General features: G+C 41.4%; 1 protein-coding gene across 1 annotated transcript in view; it reads right to left on the reverse strand.

Moving 5' to 3' along the window:
• Window positions 1-8,280: 8,280 nt before the first annotated feature.
• VSIG4 (V-set and immunoglobulin domain containing 4) overlaps window positions 8,281-19,422 on the reverse strand; it is a 53,132-nt gene continuing 41,990 nt past the window's right edge. The window contains exon 8 of the mRNA XM_049704619.1: window positions 8,281-8,565. Coding sequence (XP_049560576.1) covers window positions 8,559-8,565 — 7 coding nt within the window. The 3' untranslated portion in view covers window positions 8,281-8,558. The remainder of the gene's footprint in view (window positions 8,566-19,422) is intronic.

Below are 19,422 nucleotides of genomic sequence, written 5' to 3' on the forward strand. Positions count from 1 at the left end.
TTCTCTCTCATCTCTACTTCCTTTCTCTCCTTCTCTTGTTCCATGGTAGAATGAAGTAAGTGAAGCAGACAGGACTAGACTGTATTCACCCAATATTACAGATAAGGAAATTGAGGCTTAGAAAGGTGAAGTAATTTGCTCTATATCACTCAGTTAAAAAGAGGCTGGAATGGAATTCAAACCTTATCACTTGACGTAGAATTCTGGGTTCCTTCCAGGTGTCTTTCCTCATTCTCTCCTCTCCTTTTCCATACTCTCTCTTTTCCCTTTCTTTCTTTCCACAAATGCCAAGTGACTAGTCTGTACCAGTGACGGTGTTAAGACCTGGAGATGAATAGATCCCACCTTAGAGGGAACTCCCAGTCTCTCTCTCAGTACAGGCAGACATATAATAATTATAACCCAATGTGATTAAAGCATTGATAGCATCATATTGAATGTGCTGGGTCACCAAGGACGTAGGGTAATTTACCTGTCAGAGAAAAGGGGGAAAGGGAGATGAGTTCAGGACAAGGGACCAGCAAGCAATAAGGCTTGAGGAAAAGATACGGCATTTTCAGAGAAAGGGTAAAGGGGTGGAAGAAGGAGTGGGGTCTGCAGCCAGATTGTAGCAGCCTTTGTGTGCCAGGCAGAGTACTTTGGACTTTAACCTCTTTATTTACACAATTTCTGAAGCTTATAGTCAAATATGTTTTCTAAGTTATTGCCACCCACCCACACCCCCAGATACACACTAACTAAGCTGTTTAGTTCATTTGTCAGGCAGATCAAAAAATAACAAGAAAATTATTATTACTATTATTAACATCTTTATTGGAGTGTAATTATTTTACAATGGTGTGCTAGTTTCTGCTTTATAACAAAGTGAATCAGTTATACATATACATATATTCCCATATTTCTTCCCTCTTGTGTCTCCCTCCCACCCACCCTCCCTATCCCACCCCTCTAGGTGGTCACAAACCACAGAGCTGTTCTCCCTGTGCTATGCAGCTGTTTCCCACTAGCTACCTATTTTATGTTCGGTAGTGTATATATGTCCATGCCACTCTCACTTTGTCACAGCTTACCCTTCCCCCTCCTCATATCCTCAAGTCCATTCTCTAGTCGGACTCTGTCTTTATTCCCATCTTGCCCCTAGGTTCTTCATGACCTTTTTTTTTTTCCTTAGATTCGATATATATGTGTTAGCATACGGTATTTATTTTTCTCTTTCTGACTTACTTCACTCTGTATGACAGACTCTAGGTCCATCCACCTTACTACAAATAACTCAGTTTTGTTTCTTTCTATGGCTGAGTAATATTCCATTGTATATATGTGCCACATCTTCTTTATCCATTCACCTGTCGATGGACACTTAGGTTGCTTCCATGTCCTGGCTATTGTGAATAGAGATGCAATGAACATTTTGGTACATGACTCTTTTTGAATTATGGTTTTCTCAGGGTATATGCCCAGTAGTGGGATTGCTGGGTCGTATGGTAGTTCTATTTGTAGTTTTTTAAGGAAACTCCATACTGTTCTCCATAGTGGCTGTATCAATTTACATTCCCACCAACAGTGCAAGAGGGTTCCCTTTTCTCCACACCCTCTCCAGCATTTAATATTTGTAGATTTTTTGATGATGGCCATTCTGACTAGTGTGAGAGGATATCTCATTGTAGTTTTGATTTGCATTTCTCTAATCATTAATGTTGTTGAGCATTCTTTCATGTGTTTGTTGGCAGTCTGTATATCTTCTTTGGAGAAATGTCTATTTAGGTCTTCTGCCTATTTTTATATTGGTTTGTTTGTTTTTTCATATTGAGCTGCATGAGCTGCTTGTAAATTTTGGAGATTAATCCTTTGTCAGTTGCTTCATTTGCAAATATTATCTCCCATTCCGAGAGTTGTCTTTTGGTCTTGTTTATGGTTTCCTTTGCTGTGCAAAAGCTTTTAAGTGTCAGTAGGTCCCATTTGTTTATTTTTGTTTTTATTTCCATTTCTCTAGGAGGTGGGTCAAAAAGGATCTTGCTGTGATTTATTTCATAGAGTGTTCTGCCTATGTTTTCCTCTAAGAGTTTGATAGTTTCTGGCCTTACATTTAGGTCTTTAACTCATTTTGAGTTTGTTTTTGTGTATGGTGTTAGGGAGTGTTCTAATTTCATATTTTTACCTGTACCTGCCCAGTTTTCCCAGCACCACTTATTGAAGAGGCTGCCTTTTCTCCACTGTATATTCTTGCCTCCTTTATCAAAGATAAGGTGACCATATGTGTGTGGGTTTATCTCTGGGCTTTCTATCCTGTTCCACTGATCTATATTTCTGTTTTTTTGCCAGTACTGTACTGTTTTGATTACTGTAGATTTGTAGTATAGTCTGAAGTCAGGGAGCCTGATTCCTCCAGCTCCGTTTTTCTCTCTCAAGATTGCTTTGGCTATTCAGGGTCTTTTGCTTTTCCATACAAATTGTGAAATTTTTTGTTTTAGTTCTGTGAAAAGTGCCAGTGGTGGTTTGATAAGGATTAACGCAAATTATTTTTAAACTTATCCAGAGACACAGTGTAAGCCCAGGGCCAAAAGGGGACCAAACACTGATTTCCTACCTTCCAGGTGTCCTGATGTTGATCAAAATTGAGAAGAAGAGGCCAATATGGAGAAAGAAATTCAAAAACAATGAGAGATATTCCAAACATCTAGTCCAATCTCAGGTAAATAATTATTAGCCTGGGGCTTACCATGAGCGAAGTCCTCTCACAACCACTGGGGTCTTCAACAATCCTAAGAGGGATGTTAAGAGGCAAGTTCAGCTCTTTGTTTTCCAGAAGAAACAAAGGTTCAGAGACTGACTTGCTCCATGCTAAGGGAAGGAGGCAGAACAGGATTCCAAGTTCAGTACTGTTGATAACCATCTAGTTCCTGTCAAGAAATATAATGAAAAGAACACTAAAGCCTCAAGGTTTTTGAAGATTCATTAACAACACTTTAATTTAAAATACCTCAAAGTCAATTTCCATTTCCTGCACATTTTCTTCAGACTTATGTTCTTAGGACCCAGAGAAGCCACATTGAGCCGTGGCTGTGACCAGTATAACACATTTACATTCTGAACCAAAATATCAACAAAGGTCATTCTTACTCAGGGCCAGTTGAGCAGCATTTAGGCCTAGGACTCCAGGAACAGGAAACATTCCAAGAAATTGACTTATTTTCCCCCACCAGATAAAACAGTGCTTGAAATTTGTTCAGTGATCTTTAGACATTCTTCTGCCTTTAGATGCTTCTCCTTCATAACTGACTTTCTCTCTGTTTGCACCTCCTAACCTCAGGGCATGGACCTCAGGGATCTGCTACTGTTCTCTAAATGCTCTGTCTTTTTGTGTCTTATATCTCCATCACTCTATGTGTATGTATCCATCTCTAAGAGAGATCTCATCTCCTCTATGCTGAGACTCCCACATGTCCTCATGTGGTACCGAGCCATAAACATTTATAAATTCCTTATAAATCCTTACAAAACACTATGAAGCATGTGTGTAGCATCAATAACGTTTTTTAACAGATGAGGAAACTGAAGCCCAGGAAGGTTAGGTTATTTTCCCAAAGTCAAACTGTTTAGAAATGCAAGATTTGAATCCAAGTAGTAGATTCTAGAGCCTGTATACTAAAGCACTGTCCACGTTATCTTGCTTTTAATTTCAACATTCAGGGCCTCTCACCTCTTGCTTTCACCCCTTGGCCCAGTCAGTTATCCTAATATATTAGGTTCATTTCAATCTTTATATATTGGTTTAAGCTGCTTCCCCTACTCCCAACACCAGCCGGTTTTTATTTCTCTGTATCTATACAGATATTTGGAGGATTAATTCAAAGTCCTATGTTTTCCACAAAGCCTTCGCTAAACACTCCAGGATACATAACAACATGATTGCAGTTAGCATGAAATCTTAGAATGTCTTTTCACTGATCTTTTAGTATTCAGGGATAGATATCTTTTCAATTCTATCTTAGCTTTTTCAAGAACAGACACTTCTTTCATGGCAGTCAGATAGCTTTAGCACAACACTTAGGTATATACTTCTAGTGAACCGATTTTCCAAATCTAAGTAAATACTGGTGTGACAACAGGTCAAATTTCTTGAATCTGGAATGAATTGTCCCAGTCCACAGGGTAGACTTTAGCTTGTGCAATAAATAATTTAACCAATGGTTAACTAAATAATCGTCTTAGTTAATCAACTCATGTTTATCAGAATGTTAGCAGATTTGTTACAGCAGGCAGATAGCTAGATATGAGCAGAGAAAGGGGGGGCAGGGGCCAGGTGACAGGAAAGCATGCCTCTTGTAAACAGCGGGGGTCCATGGGCAGACAAAGAAAAGTAGGAACCTCCAGACTGACAGGAAACCACACATTTTGGGGGAGAAATGTCCTGGAGGTGGACAGGCTGGACAGGTGGGTGAGGTTGGTCTAAGAGGCTTGTTCAGGCTTCCTGGTGGGAGGTACTGGTGCCTGCCCACTAGTGGGTGGAGCTGGGTCTTGTGCCTCTGGTGAGCAGGGCCATGTCAAGGGGTGTGTTTAGAGGCAGCTGTGGGCTCAAGAAGACTTTAAGCATCCTGTCCACTGGTGGGTAGGGCTGCATTCCTGCCCTGTTGGTTTTTTGGCCAGAGGCATCCCAGCAGTGGAGCCTATAGGCTATTGGGTGGGGCCAGGTCTTGGTGTCAAAATGGCAGTCTCCAGGATGGCTCATGCCAGTGAGTACTCCCCAGTACCTCTGCCACTAGTGTCCTTGTCCCTGCAGTGAACCACAGCTGCCCCCCATCTCCCTAGGAGACTCTCCAAGTCCACCAGGTACGTCTGGCCCAGGCTCCTATGAAGTCACTGTTTTTTATCCTGGGTCTTAGTGTACATGAGACCTTGTGTGTGCCCTCCAACAGTGGAGTTTCTGCTTCCCTCAGTCCTGTGGAGTTCCTCTGATCAAGGCCCACTGGCCTTCAAAGCCAAATGCTCCCCACTAGCTATCTACCTTACATTTGGCAGTGTATATATGTCCATGCCTCTCTCTCGCGCTTTGTCACAGCTCACCCTTACCCCTCCCCATATCCTCAAGTCCGTTCTCTAGTAGGTCTGTGTCTTTATTCCTGTCCTACCCCTAGGTTCTGCCGTATAGCACAGGGAGATCAGCTCGGTGCTTTGTGACCGCTTGGAGGAATGGGGTAGGGTGGGTGGGAGGGAGGGAGACGCAAGAGGGAAGAGATATGGGAACATATGTATATGTATAACTGATTCACTTTGTTATAAAGCAGAAACTAACACACCATTGTAAAGCAATTATACCCCAATAAAGATGTTAAAAAAAATGCTAAATGCTCTGGAGGCTCCTCCTCCTGATGCCAGACCCCCTAGGCTTGGGAGCCTGATGTGGGGCTTAGAACTCTCACTCCTGTGGGAGAACCTCTGCAATATAATTATTTTTCAGTCTGTGGGTCGCCCACCTAGTGGGTATGGGATTTGATTGTATCACAGATGCACCCCTCCTACCATCTCGTTGTGGCTTCTTTTTGTCTTTGGAAGTAGAATATCTTTTTTGGTAGGTTACAGTCCTTTTTGTCAATGATTGTTCAGCAGGTAGTTGTGATTTTGGTGTTTTTGTGAGAGGAGGTGATCTCAGGTCCTTCTATTCCACCATCTTTTTCTCAGACCTCGTGCCCCAGCCCAGGCTCCCTCACCCAGGGCAGCACCCGCCCATTTGCTGTGGGTCTCTATGAGGAGCACTCAAGACAGAGTGCAGGGCCTGCTCCCGGTGCCAAGGTCACAGTCTTGGAGAGGTGCCCATCCTTAGGTCCAAGCCACAGCAGACCCAGCAGATCCTCTATATATTTAACAAACATTTGTTTTTCCTTTTCCGTGAAATGCCTGTTCAAATCCTTTTGCTGATACTTCCATTTTGGTTTATCTTTTTTTTTTGAATCACATTAGAGGTTTATATATAAAATGTCACTAAATAAATGTACACAATGTTAGCTTGTGTTAGCATTTTCAATGTTAAGAGGCAAGTGGACTTTTCTTAATATCCATTGATTCTTTTTTCAACTATTTGTTGAACACCTGCTATCTTCCAGACTCCAGAATATATAATGTTGAGCAAAAGAGATATAACTCCTGCCCTCATGAAAATTATGATCAGTTAAATGGGTAGAAAGATATTAATTAAACTATTAATTAAATAGTTACAAATAATTATAAGTGCTATAAGAGAAAAGTACCTTGACTAAAAGGATTGAGGAATCCAGGCTGGTGGGCCATTAGGTAGGCTGCAATAGAGAAAGGATGAGTAGCAGTGCTCCCATTCAAAGAGCCAGAAGCAATGGGAAAGGATCTCTCATCTCCTGAAGACAATCACCTTCTAAGGCTCTTTCTCATTAGCTCTAGGATCACAGTCTGCTTGAAAAGTATGCTTTATGAAATAAAGTTAGCTATAAAAGTACTGGGTGAATAGAGAATCTAGCACTTCACTATTAATCTTTGGCCAAAAACGAGGAAAAGACTATCCTCTGTATCCCCGGCACAAGTCCACTGCTGGAATCCTTCTAGGAAAGCCAGGAGAAATATGTGATGGGTAAACCAAATGTTTTCTGCAGAAACTAGGGAAACTGTGACTTGTGGAAATCCAGTAGGACTGTGTACTCCATTATAGCACTATCAACACCAGCAAGAGCAATGATATTAGCAACATCAAAACTCAGAGCAATGGCAAGAATATCAAGATGCTTAAAAACAGGAGCAACAATATCAACACGAACAAGAACATCAATCACAACAACAGGCAGTATAATGACAGAGGATGATAAGAGCACCTCAGACTGTTTTGTACTTACTCTCAAGAAGACAGTAACAGCATGTTCAAGGATGCTTGCCACTTCTGTCATGCTATGCACTGAGAAACCACCTTCAACCTCAAGAAAAATGGAATGGAAGATAAAGTGTGGGCCCAGAGTGTGATCCATCAAACTCTTATGATCCATTGGAGAGACACCATCCACTGTGAGGAAAACCACAATCCTGAGCAAGAATTGCTCCTAAGAGTTGTATGAGGAAATCCAAAAAATTTGGAGAAGTTGTCCATTTCATCTGGTCTCTACTCCCACATTTCCAGCCTTTCCATGCTTGACTGAGAAACCCATCTAGGCTTGGGACCTAAGAAAGTCTTCCTAGCACAGAAAACAGTTTGGGTTGTGGTAGGCAGCATTGGCCTAAATAGTTTCTATTTATGATGCTTTATAACAAAATAGAATGGCCTTTACTTTAATTGACTCATCATTTTAAGACCTTAAAACTTAAGAAGCAGAAGAATATAAGACTTCAAATTCTCCAGGACTCATGGCTCTCTGGCTGATGCAAGCTTCACAATATGGTTTGAGGCTAGGCTGTGATAAGGGCTGGGCTGTAGTGATCTTGGAAGTTAGGGCTGCTCCAGGGAGAGGTTTGAACCCATAGCCCCTCTAGGGAAATGTGGGGGCCTTGGCTGTCCCAGTTTGTCAATGTTCCTCTCAGAGTGTGGTGCCCATAAGGGAAAACATTCTGTAGTCTGACTTTTTGGCCACCATATTTCACAATTGATGCATACTGAGCTCACTGTCCACCGAAATCCCAAAGCTGTATTACACATGCTTCCTCTAAGCCACATCTCATCAGTGGCCCTTCTCCTTGGATAGTGTCAGCAGCACATCAACACATTCTTTTGTTTTTGTCTCCTCTTTCTCTAGCCTCAAAGGAGACTATCCCCCTCAACCTCCTGTCTGTTGTGACAACACAACAGTAACTTCAGCCAAATTACAACATAATTGAATAGGTTACTGTTTTCTATATACTAAATTCCATTCCTGCTATGTCTTCCTAAACACTGGACTTGGGACACAACCTGGTCCTTTCATCGAGACTTGGGACACATTCGAGTTCCATCACACCAGTAATATGTGTCCAAATCCCTTTTTCAGGCTCAACTCTTTCTGCAAAAGGCTGAGCTCATATGTTTATCGTTGATTATGTTTGATTCATTTTCCAAACAATCAAATTTGGTCTAATTTGACCTCTGTAGGAGCAAGTAGAGGAGATGGGGTTGGTTGGAGGATGTGATCCTTGTGGGATTTGGCACACCTTCACGATAACTATACAAAGTTCAACTCCTCCAGAATTTATAATAATCAGCTCTTACATACCATTTCTTTTGAAAGGTTAAACAAGTCTGATTTTATTATAAAGAGGCTTTACTATTTATTTATTTATTTATTTATTTAGGGCTGTGTTGGGTCTTTGTTGCTGTGCACAGGATTTCTCTAGTTGTGGCCAGCAGGGGCTACTCTTCGTTGCAGTGTGCAGGCTTCTCATTGTGGTGGCTTCTCTTGTTGTGGAGCACGGGTTCTAGGTGCGCGGGCTTCAGTAGTTTTGGCACATGGGTGCAGTAGTTGTGGTTCGTGGGCTCTAGAGTGCAGGCTCAGTAGTTGTGGTGCACAGACTTAGTTGCTCAGGCAGATTCTTAACCACTGCGCCACCAGGGAAGTCCCTGCATATCATTTCATTTAGTCTCTGTAAGAGTCCAGTGAGATACACATTGTCACCTGTTTATTGATGAGAAAGCCAAGGTTTAGAGAGACTAAGGGTTGTGTTTAAGAGTTACACAACTAGTTATGAGCAGAGCTGAACACAGAAACTCTCTTGAATAATAATGCAAGACTTTTCTGCCTTTCCATTTGGCTTTACCTAAGAGTTGGTGGGACCTCCCAGCTATGCTACTCCTGCCATGACTATCCTGTTTCTGACTGTTTATGGAGACCTCACAGTGGGACAAAATATGCCTGTGACAAAATCATGTGATGCCTTGTCCAGACCTGAAGTAGAAGAGAAAGGAAACTGGCCTCATTGCTTAGGTGCTGCTGCCAATGAGGTGGCCTGGTCATAGTGCTTAAAGAGGAGGAGAGAGATTTTACCAGACTACTAAGAAGGTCTCCCTTTGCCAGGGACTCATAATGCCCTGAGAGAGACATCAGTGGACAGTGGACTAAAAAAAAAATTGGTCTCTGCCTGTATTAGTTTTTTAGGGTTGCCATAATAAACAATTCAGACTGGGTGGCTTAAAAAACAAACAAAAAATATTTCCTTATAGTTCTGGAGGTTAGAACTTTAAGGTGTCAGCAGTTTTGGCTTCTCCTGAGGCCTCTCTTTTGTCTTGGAGGTGGCCACCTTCTCACTGTGTCCTCACATGGTCTTTCCTCCATGTGTACACATTCTTGGTGTCTCATTTTGTGTCCAAATTTCCTCTTCTTATAAGGATACCAGGCGGATTGGATTAGGGCCCAACCCAATGGCCACATTTTAACTCAATTACCTCATTAAAAGCCCTATATCCAAATACAATCACATTCTGAGGTAGTGGGGGTTCAACATATGAATTTTATAGGACACAACTCAGCTCATAATACTGCTCCTCAGAGTTTGGACTGAATCTAGTCCTCCTTTTAGTTTTAAATACATAAAGAATAGCTGCATAAAGAGACACATAAATAAGGTAGTTTTGAGAAGAAGGATGTGTGGTGAGAGGGGTCAAGATATTGATTACCATCTAGTATCTATACCTGTTCCGCCAGGTTCTAATTCCTTCACCCCTAGGACTAGAATTTCAGAGTTTCTTGGCAACCCCTTATTGTCTTCTTGCTACCAGAATCTTATTTTTCTTGCTGAACTGTCTCTTTTCTCCTGTTTGGCTAATATTTGATTCTTTGAGAAAGTTTGGTTTTCTGGAAACAAGTATACAAAATAAAATTTTGATCTATATTTATAGATCTTTGATCCAAAAATGGACATTCTATCTTTAGGCAGTGATAATCATAAATATGGTAGACATAGATTTCAGATTTCCCAGCATAACTTCAGGTCTAAAAGTTTGGTCTTATTGCTCCCATAATTACATACACATTTGTTAGACTGTTTGTTCGCATCTGGGTTCAGAAAATATACTTCAGGAAGTTACTAAATAAATTTTAGTATTCCCTTCAATAACTTTCCATTATTTGGGGGACAAATTCTAAACTCAGCATGACATTCTATGTTCTCAGTGATTTGGACCTGCACATCTATCCAGTTTCATCTCCTGCCACTCCTCAACATAAATTTTGTGATCAAACCACACAGAATTTTAGTCACCCAAAATTACCTGCTTCATCTACATTTCTGCACATGTGTTTTAGGATACTCTTCTAGAATGCCTATGATGCTCTTCTTCCCACCCCTACCCGTAAACTGCCTGCTATCATCTTATTTATCCTTCAAGTCTGATTTAAAAGTTTCTTCTCTGTGAAACTGCTCCTGCCCTCCCCAGGAAGTTAATCACTCCTGTTTTGCCACTGTAGTTTATACATACTATATTACATATTATATATACTATAATATAGCTTATACATATTGTATTACATATTACACTTGAATATATCATAGTGATTAGCACTTTGTACTAATTGAACAATTCTGTTTATTTGGCTATCTTCCCCACTAAACAGGGACCTGACTCAGAGTAAGTACTCATGTGTTTGTAAATTAATGAATAAAAAAATATGAAGAGGACATTGCCAAAGATGTGTGTCTTCCCCTTCTTACCCTCCAACATGATCAACATAATTCCTGTGATTAATGATATGGGAGTGAGGTAGAGATAAGAATAGCTAAACCTAGGCTTTTAACCTGTTTACCAATTATGGGATCTGATCTGATCTAAGCTGAATTACCAATGCTGGGCCCTAAGAAGACCAATCCAAGTTGTCAAATTAACCTAAACTCCAAAAAGTATAAGTAGTTCAGGGGAAGGCAGGATGGCCTGATAGACATGTTCCCAGACAGGCCAAGTGTCATGTTGAGGGTTTCAGAAAACCTGGCTTTTCCCACCTCCATCACCTGAGGTCCCCATCCCAGGGTCCCTGAGACTCTGAGAGACCAGAATATTGCCACAGAAGTGGGGAAATACCAGCTTGGAAATTACCACACATAGGCTTTGGGGAGGTAGTATGGGGGTAGGATGGAGGAAGAATGGTACAGAGGGACTGATGCAAAAGCCAACTGTCATTCTTGAGCAACTGAGGAGGTATGGGCTAGAAGTCCAGACTGTTGTTGCTGGGACTTCCCTTTCACAATGACTCTGCAGTGAGTAACCGCTGGGGAGGCGGTTACAGAGGCCACCTCAGGCCAAGCGTGGGCTAGGGGTGGTGGCAGATAAGCCACCCACTCATGAGTTCCCACACCATCCTACTTTCCTTCTTCACATCTGTTATTACATCAGATCTGACAACAGCCTTGTAGTGTAGGCAGGGCAAAGATTATGACCTTTGTTTTATATTTGAGGATGTTGAGGCCCAGAGCAGTGGTCCGTAAGGCAGCCTCTTTCCCTACTAAACTGCTCAACTACACTCAACTAATGGTCCCTCCATGCCCAGAGCTTGAGCTCTGCTCTTGGTGGAGCCTCATGTCCATCCAACTTAATAGCTGTTTGGCCTTTCCATGACTTCAACTTCTCCATTTCAGCCTAAGCATAACACTGACCCCAGTAATGTCAACTTCTCTCATCCTGACTTATGTTGGGTCAGAGGCAGCAGTCATTTACTCACTAAATATTATTTAATGTCTCCTACCATGTGCCAGGTACTAAGCACTAGCTAATATATCAATGAATAAAACACAGTTTCTGTTTTTCTCACAGAGCTCACAGTCACAAAATGCAGTGTCCAGAACCAGGGAGGTGACCAGCAATAAACATGTAAATTGACTCAAAATTAAATTATTCCAAATGGTAGGAAGCAATATACTGTGAAAAAAATCAGTACGGTTTTTACTATGTGAGAGAAAAGGGATAAGGAGAGCTACTCTTGGGTTGGAAGGGGGGCCATCCCATGAAAAGGATATTTTAACACCTGAAGGATGAGAAGGATTCAGCCATGGGTTGAAAGGAATTTCAAAGGTCAGGAGGTAAAAAAGAGCCAGAGATGTACATAGTCCACCTGACTAGGGTTAATAGCCATCTGGAGGCAGTGTAGTATGCAGGAACAGCACTGGATGCAACTTGAGGAATCCCTTTGCTTTTAGAGCCATTCCTGCTAAAAGTTCTTTAAATGGCACAGAAAGGAGCTGGCATTTAGTAAGTGTCTACTATGTGCCAGGCATAAATTAATCCCTTTCCCGCATGGATTTTTAAATTTTGTTCAGTCTCAGTATTCTTATCTGTATAACAAGGAAGTGGGGATATTTGTTCCCTAAGAGCTCTTATAGCTTGGAGACATTAACTAGTCCATGACCCCATCTTCCTGTTAGAAAGTTGAAGCCTGCAGAGATGAAGCGCTTTTGCCTCAGGTTGTCTGATGGATAAGAACATCACTCTTCAGCTCTAGGCCTGATCAACTAAGGTAGGACTGAGATAGTCTCATCTGAACTAAAAACTAAATGGGCACACCGGACTCTTGGCACTGCTCAGGAAGAAGTGTACGGGGGGGACTCCATCTTGGATGCAGAGGGAGGAAGTCATCTGTGAGCCCATTGACAGTATGGTTTTGCCTTTGGATGTCAGCAAAGCTTTTCTTAGCAGCAGATATTTCCAGGAAGAGCAGAAACTGCAACACAGTGTTTTGGGTAGATAAGCTTTATCCTGGTCGGGGCAGAGGCCTTGGAAGAGGGTTAGATATAAAGTCCAAAATCTTTGTGCTTTCATGGAAGGAGATCTGATGAAAGCTTCAAATCCATTTTCATTTGTTTTCTATAGCCCTCTTTTCTTCTACTTCTCCTCTGCCTCCTTCTCCTCCTCCCCTCCCCCTTCCCCCTCCACCTCTTCGCCCTCTTCCTCTTCCCCCTCCCTCTCCTCCTTCTCCCTCTTCTCCTCCCCTCCCCCTCCCCCTCTTCTCTCTGCAACTCAAAGTGCTACAGCCAGTTATAACCTCAGGCTCAGGTTTACCTTAGCACTTAGTCCTAATATCTATCCCATCTCCCAGCTTGAGGGAGAGAATAGAAGAAGATAAAGGAGAGAAGGAGAGGAAAATGGGAGAAGAAAGAAGGAAGAGAAGATGAGAGAGGAAGAAGTAGAAATAAAAAGGAAAGTAGAGGAGAGGAGTGCAGGGGAAAGAAGGAAAGGATAACTTCTCTTTGAACAGTATTCTCACCAATACTGCCTCACCATGAAAGCAACTTCAGCGAGGCCTAAGGCTTTTCCTATGAAATAGTATTTCACCTTGATAATAATGCAACACTTTGGTTACCAAACTTCTCAAATCAATAACCTCAACAGAAATAAAATGCATCTGCAAATCCCCTGAATCTTCCAGAGTCCCTTGAGCTCACTCCAATTTCTATCAGGGGAGAGAGCAGAGCTCTTTGTACATAGGAGTAGGGGCAAAGTGAGACCCTCTTCCTCCTTTCCCTCTACCCAAAGCAAAGGTTCCTCTGAGATTTTGCTCAGTAAAATCAGCATGTACTAGATTAGCCATCTGGAGAAGTCCTTAAGGGGATAGAAGCTCTCACTAATCAAAGTAGGAAAGAACAGAGCCTCACAGAAATCAAAAATCTAATTAAGGTGGAATTTCAAGAGGTCTGATAGGATATTAAAGAAGTTCTAGAAGGCTCATCAACAAGATTAGCTCATCTGCAGAAATAACACAAAAGGGTGGGTGGGGATTCTGTATGAACACTGGAAAAAAACAGGACCTAGAGCTGAAAGTGCTCATTGTATCCATGGTAGTGTCTCAGGGACAGAGAAAATAAATAGGTTACCCTGACCCTCCTTTTCACTCCATTTTAGTTGAGGCAGTTTGGGGAAAGGAAGAATTCATTAAGTTCATCTAATGTCCTTTGTCCGGTCTGTGTTTTCATCAAGCAATTTTGTGATTAATTTGGCTTCCAGAATGAATTTTTCTGAGCAAGAGAGAAATTGTTGTTCAGCTAACAACTCCTCAGCTGTTTGGGGATTATGTTTGTTCTGGAATTAAAAATACAAAAAACAAACAAAAAACCCTTTGTTATTACATCCATTTCCTGTGATTTTGCCTTGTATGAGTCAGTTCATTGACTAGGTCAGGTCAACTCCAGGTATCTTCTCAGAAATGGAGTTTGGAGGTCATGTAAAACTGAACCCTGTACCCCAAGATGAGAGATCTCTGAGAAGTGTATGGTCAGGCCACTCAAGATGGCTGTTCTCTTGCTTTCTGTACATCCCTGAGTCGACCAGTGCCTGCTTTACCTACACCCTACTAACATGACTGACTTTCCTACATACTTGCCCCAGGCCCCAGCTAGTGACTGTTCTTATCAAAGGGGCTGTGTGGGGCATTCCCCTCTGCTAGTTTCCCTGGTAACTGGTGAGTTAACCTGACGTCAATTCCCACTATAACTGGCAACCTCCCCTTTACCCCTAGGAGCGAGGCCTGCTGCCACGTCCTGCCCACCTTCCACCCCACACGGTGTGGTGCTGCTCCAGCACCTTGCTTCAGACATGTAAGATCCCCCATCCATTAAACCACTGATGTCTCTGTCACTGACTCTGCACACTTTATTCGGTCTTGAAGCTGGGCAAGCACAGGGGCTTGTAGGCCCGTGGATTGCAGCCCAAGAAGTAAGCCCAAATCCTTAGAAGGCACTTCTATCTCATTCTGTAATGTCAAGTAGCCAATTTATTTATTTTGCAGATGGGGACAGTGAAGTGCAAGAGGGTAAGAAACTTGCCCAAGTGTGTCAATGGCAAAGCCAGGATCTAGGCCTAGGTCATAACCTTGTTCTACCTAGGCTCTTGTCCTATACCATTCTATGTCTGCATTTTGTAAACTCTCTCTTAGCCTCTAAATAAGGATCAGGAGTTCTGTGAACTCTCAGAAAAGTAGTCATTAAATCAATTGAACCTAGTTACTTTTCTAGTAACTTCCCAAGGGACAGAAGTCTATTTATAACTTTGCTCCTTTTGACTTTAGATGACAGATTTCCTCCCTCTACTGCCCCCACCCCCCATGCCTGGGTTTTCCCTTTTCTCTCATTTAATTTCCTTCTCTTCCTTACTTAAGGTGACAGGAATATAACCCTGATTGAAACTGTGTTCATTCCTTTTCAAATTTTCTATCAGTATGTCCATGGGAAGAAAGTAGAAGTTTAGAAGAAAACCCAATTGCTGTGCCATCCTATTTTCACCTCCAGCCAGAATCTGATTCTAGGTCTTTCACTAAGAGCCTACTCTGGGCTAGGTATGGAGCCTAAGAAAAGAGATAACCCTGTCATCTGAAGAGATTTGGACTGGAGCAAGACTGGAGTTGGAGACTGAACATGTATGGAAAGGATCTTTCAATAAGCATTTTAATCAGATTTAGCAAGAGTTTACAGAAAGTCTGCTTCATGCTGGAACTTACTCTAAAGGCTCTGGGAATCCTAAAACAAGTTAAGTTAAGGTCCCTGCCTGATAGATCTCTCCTCCTAGCCAAGTAAACAGATAACATAAATGCAATGTTTTCAGGCCATAATTGGGGTATATACATAGTACAGGAGACTTCGTCTAGGGGAGCCAAGAGTGGTCCCAGAGATGATAATTGAGCTGAGCCTGAAGAACAAACACAAGGTCACCTGTCAGGATAGATGTGACGGGGCCAGGAAACCTTCCAGGTCCACAGAGAAGCATATAGAAAGGTCAGAGGTATACTACTAGCGTATAAGGGGTGTCGTAGTTGGAGCATAGGATGTGTGGATAAGGGTGAAGACATAGGTTGTAGACAGGTTGTGAAGGGTCCTGACTAATTGGCTGAGGAATTTTCAACTTTTAGCTTCAGGCAATGGGGAACCACTGATCCTTTTTAAGCAGTGAAGTAACACCATTAGAACAGTGTTGCTGAAAGACCGTCCTGGCAATAAATACCAAACCTTAAGGAGAAAGAAATCATCAACTGAAAATAAGCATTATATATATATATATATATATATATATATATATATATGTATATATATATATATATATAAATTATATATATTCATTTTCATCTTAATCATTAAGAATAAGATTATCCTCTCCCTTAATACAGGTGCTCTGGGGGCTGACCTAATTACCACTCATTCATTCAGCTATCATTTCTTAAATGCTAACTTACTTTGTGCCCCAAACTGAGGATACAGAAATTAACCAAGAGACCCTTGCCCTTGAGGGAACTCCAGGCTATAATGAGAGGAAGGCAGGGGCATAAAATATCATGATACAAGGAAGTGTTATAATCAGAGTATTAATAAAAATATATAATGGTGGTCAAAGATGACTGATCTCTCTATCTTGGATTCCCTTCATGGAGATATGGATTCCCTTCAGGATGATGAGAAGGTTTGAGGTATAGGGTCAGGGACATGAGGACTTAGACATTCAGGGATATATGCTCAATATTCAATTGAATCTACTAATGTAGATGTGAGGGAGATAGAGGGTGAGCAAGCTGCAGACACATGCACATACACACAGAGAAAGATACAGAACTCAGGGAAACACTAACGTAATAAGGAGTAGGAAAAGAAAGAGGAATTCATGAAGAAAACAAAGGAAAGTAGTCAGGAAGATAAGCAAATCAGAGGAATATAGGCAAGCAAATTCAACTATTCTCACCGAACACTACTCTGGATCAGGTGCTGTGTTAGGGACTAGGGAAACAAATGAAGAAAACAGTCCCTGCCATAAGCTATGATCTTCTGGCAGAAAGTTGATCTTTACATCTCATCTGAACCATGCTTGTGTGACACTGATGACAAAATTCATTCTGAAGAGAGAGGATAACTTCTAAACCACAGGACTTTGAGAAAGAAGGAATGGCTGACAGAGTCATCTGTTGCAGAGACATTGAGGGAGATGAGAGCTAGTAAAGAGGCTTTTGGCTTTGTTGAGAAGGCGTTCATGGTAATTTGGTGACACCAGATAGCAGGGTCAGTGCAGAAAGGGGGATAGAAAACAAATAGGAAGCTAAGTTATGGTGAATTAGGAGGATAAACAACGAGTCAACATTTAGAAACTACTTTTGCAAGAACTTTGAGTGAACTGAAGAATGATGGAGTGGGCATTGGAAAGAGATTTTTTTTAAGTTGGTTGTGATCAACATATGAAGGACCAAACAGGATGACATCTGAGAAGAGGCCATTGAGTTGGATGAAGTTTCTGTGAGCAGAGCCAGTGGAGTAATGGAAGCAGGTGAAGTGAGAGTGGCCTTAATCTGAGTTCTGAAATGCCTTTGTTTGGATTAGGAGTCAAAGAGGGAGGTTCAAAAGGAGCACAAGAGGCTGGAGGCTTACAACTCAGGGGCGAATGTTTGGAGGAGAAGTAGGATAAGGGGAGAGGAAGTTGACTTAAACCACAACAGGCATGGTTCAGATGAGATGAGAGGATCAACTTCCTGCCAGAGGAAAATAGCTCATGGCAAGAGAAGTGAGAGAAACTCTATATTTGCAATCTCCCCAAATTTACAAACAATTCGCCCCCTGCTTTGCAATAAAAATTGGTACTGTCCACCCTGGAGGTAGTGGAAGTTACTAAAATGACTCTTCCAAGTGGCATGTGGTATAGAAGAAAGTGGGAAAGTTGGTTTGAACTTCAAACACTCAGCTGCTAACTGAGTGGCTTGAAATGAATCATTTGAGCACTCTGAACTTCATTTTTATCATTTGTGGAAAGGGAAGAACAACTGCTACCTCCTAGAATAGTTGTGAAGGTTACATGAGAGGATGTGCATAAAGCATCCAGCACAGTGCCTGGGACATAGTAGCCATTAGCCAACTGTTGGCACCCTTCCCCTACTTGCTGTATCCCTAGTCCTATCAACACAGTGTGCTGGAGTCTCCAGATGCCAACCCCCTTTCTTCTCCCTGTTTACACTTAATAGATAATGAGAATATGGGAAAACCTGTGGATGCTGGGAATCCATGCCACAATGTCCAAGAGCTGACCATCTCCTGGAAAAGGTCAAGTTGTCCAGAGGGGCCCACAAAGTAACCCTCATCCTACCTCCTTTATCAAGCATTGAGACAAGCCAAGCTGCTTTCCAGGATATCTGATAGCATCAGTGAGTCAGAGAAGTGGGCCTAATATGTAGTTAGGGACACTCTCAGGCTCCAAAACAGGTCTTTGTTTGTCAGAGACAGATGGTATTTGCTTCACACTACTAAAGGAGCAGCAGATCCCCCTATGAGTCTCAGGTTCAGGCTCAGGTTCAGCCTCAAAGGGTCCTGGAGTAAAAGCCACCCACGAAGTTCCAAACAGGTCCAGAGAAATCCCCAGCCACATGAAAAACGTCATCCCTCACATTCATATTATCATTTTATAGTTTAGAAAACTTTTCTCACACATGTTAGGTTAGGATTTATATGTATATGTTTGTGTTTAACATAATAGAAATATAGTTTATAATAAAATTATAAATTGTATAATAAATATTATATATAATAATAAAGAATATATAAACATGATATAATTAATATTAATTATATATATAATTAATATTATATATATATATATAAAAGAACCAAGGCCCAGAAAACTTTACTTAGTCTGGATCATCATTCAGATGTCAGTTTTAGGCCGTTTGGAAGAAAGACTTACCTAAACTCTTATATAAGATTAGATTTACTATTATTTTCTCTCATAACACCCTATATTTATCTTACATAACCTTGTATTTTTACTGTGAGATTGTTTGGTGAGTGCTTTTTTCTCATTAGACCATGAGTTCTGGGAGGGTAGGGTTCTAGTCAGTTGCATTATCTTTGGTATCTCTATCACCCAGACCATTTGAAAAATTCTTAAATGGGAGAAGGGGATTCTTAAAGACCATATAGTCCACCACATTTATAAAGAAGAGCAAAGAAGGAAATTTCCCAAGTTCATACTACAAGCCATGGCATAGCTGGGCCTGGAACTCAGTCTTCTGCCACTGTGTCTAGGGCTTTCTTTAATGAATCTCCAATCTCGATTAATTCTGGGTCCTAGGTCATTAGGCACCAGGGTCAAGGGATGGTCAAAGCTTTCAATATTTACATGTCACCTCATTTTCAGGCCTGTACAACAGGAATAATTATTTTTCATTAACAAATATTTATTGAACACCTACTAAAAGCAAGGCATTAGGAATATAGTTGTGAATAAGATAAAATCACTGCCCTCATGGAGCTTGGTAGAAGACACAGACAATAAACAAAAATATAAAATGCTAGAAGCAAAGTCAAAAGACGAATGATAAACTAGTGAAAATATTTGCAATTCTTATTACATACAAAGGGGGGAATCTCTCTAATATATAAAGAAGTCCCAAACACAAGAAAAATAAATTAACAACTTTATAGAAAACTGGATATAACAAACATGGTTCTTGACCTCATGGAACTTGTAATCTAGCGGGAGAACCTCCTTTTCTCCAAGGC

Source organism: Orcinus orca, chromosome X, assembly GCF_937001465.1.
Source record: "Orcinus orca chromosome X, mOrcOrc1.1, whole genome shotgun sequence".
NCBI lineage: Eukaryota > Metazoa > Chordata > Mammalia > Artiodactyla > Delphinidae > Orcinus > Orcinus orca.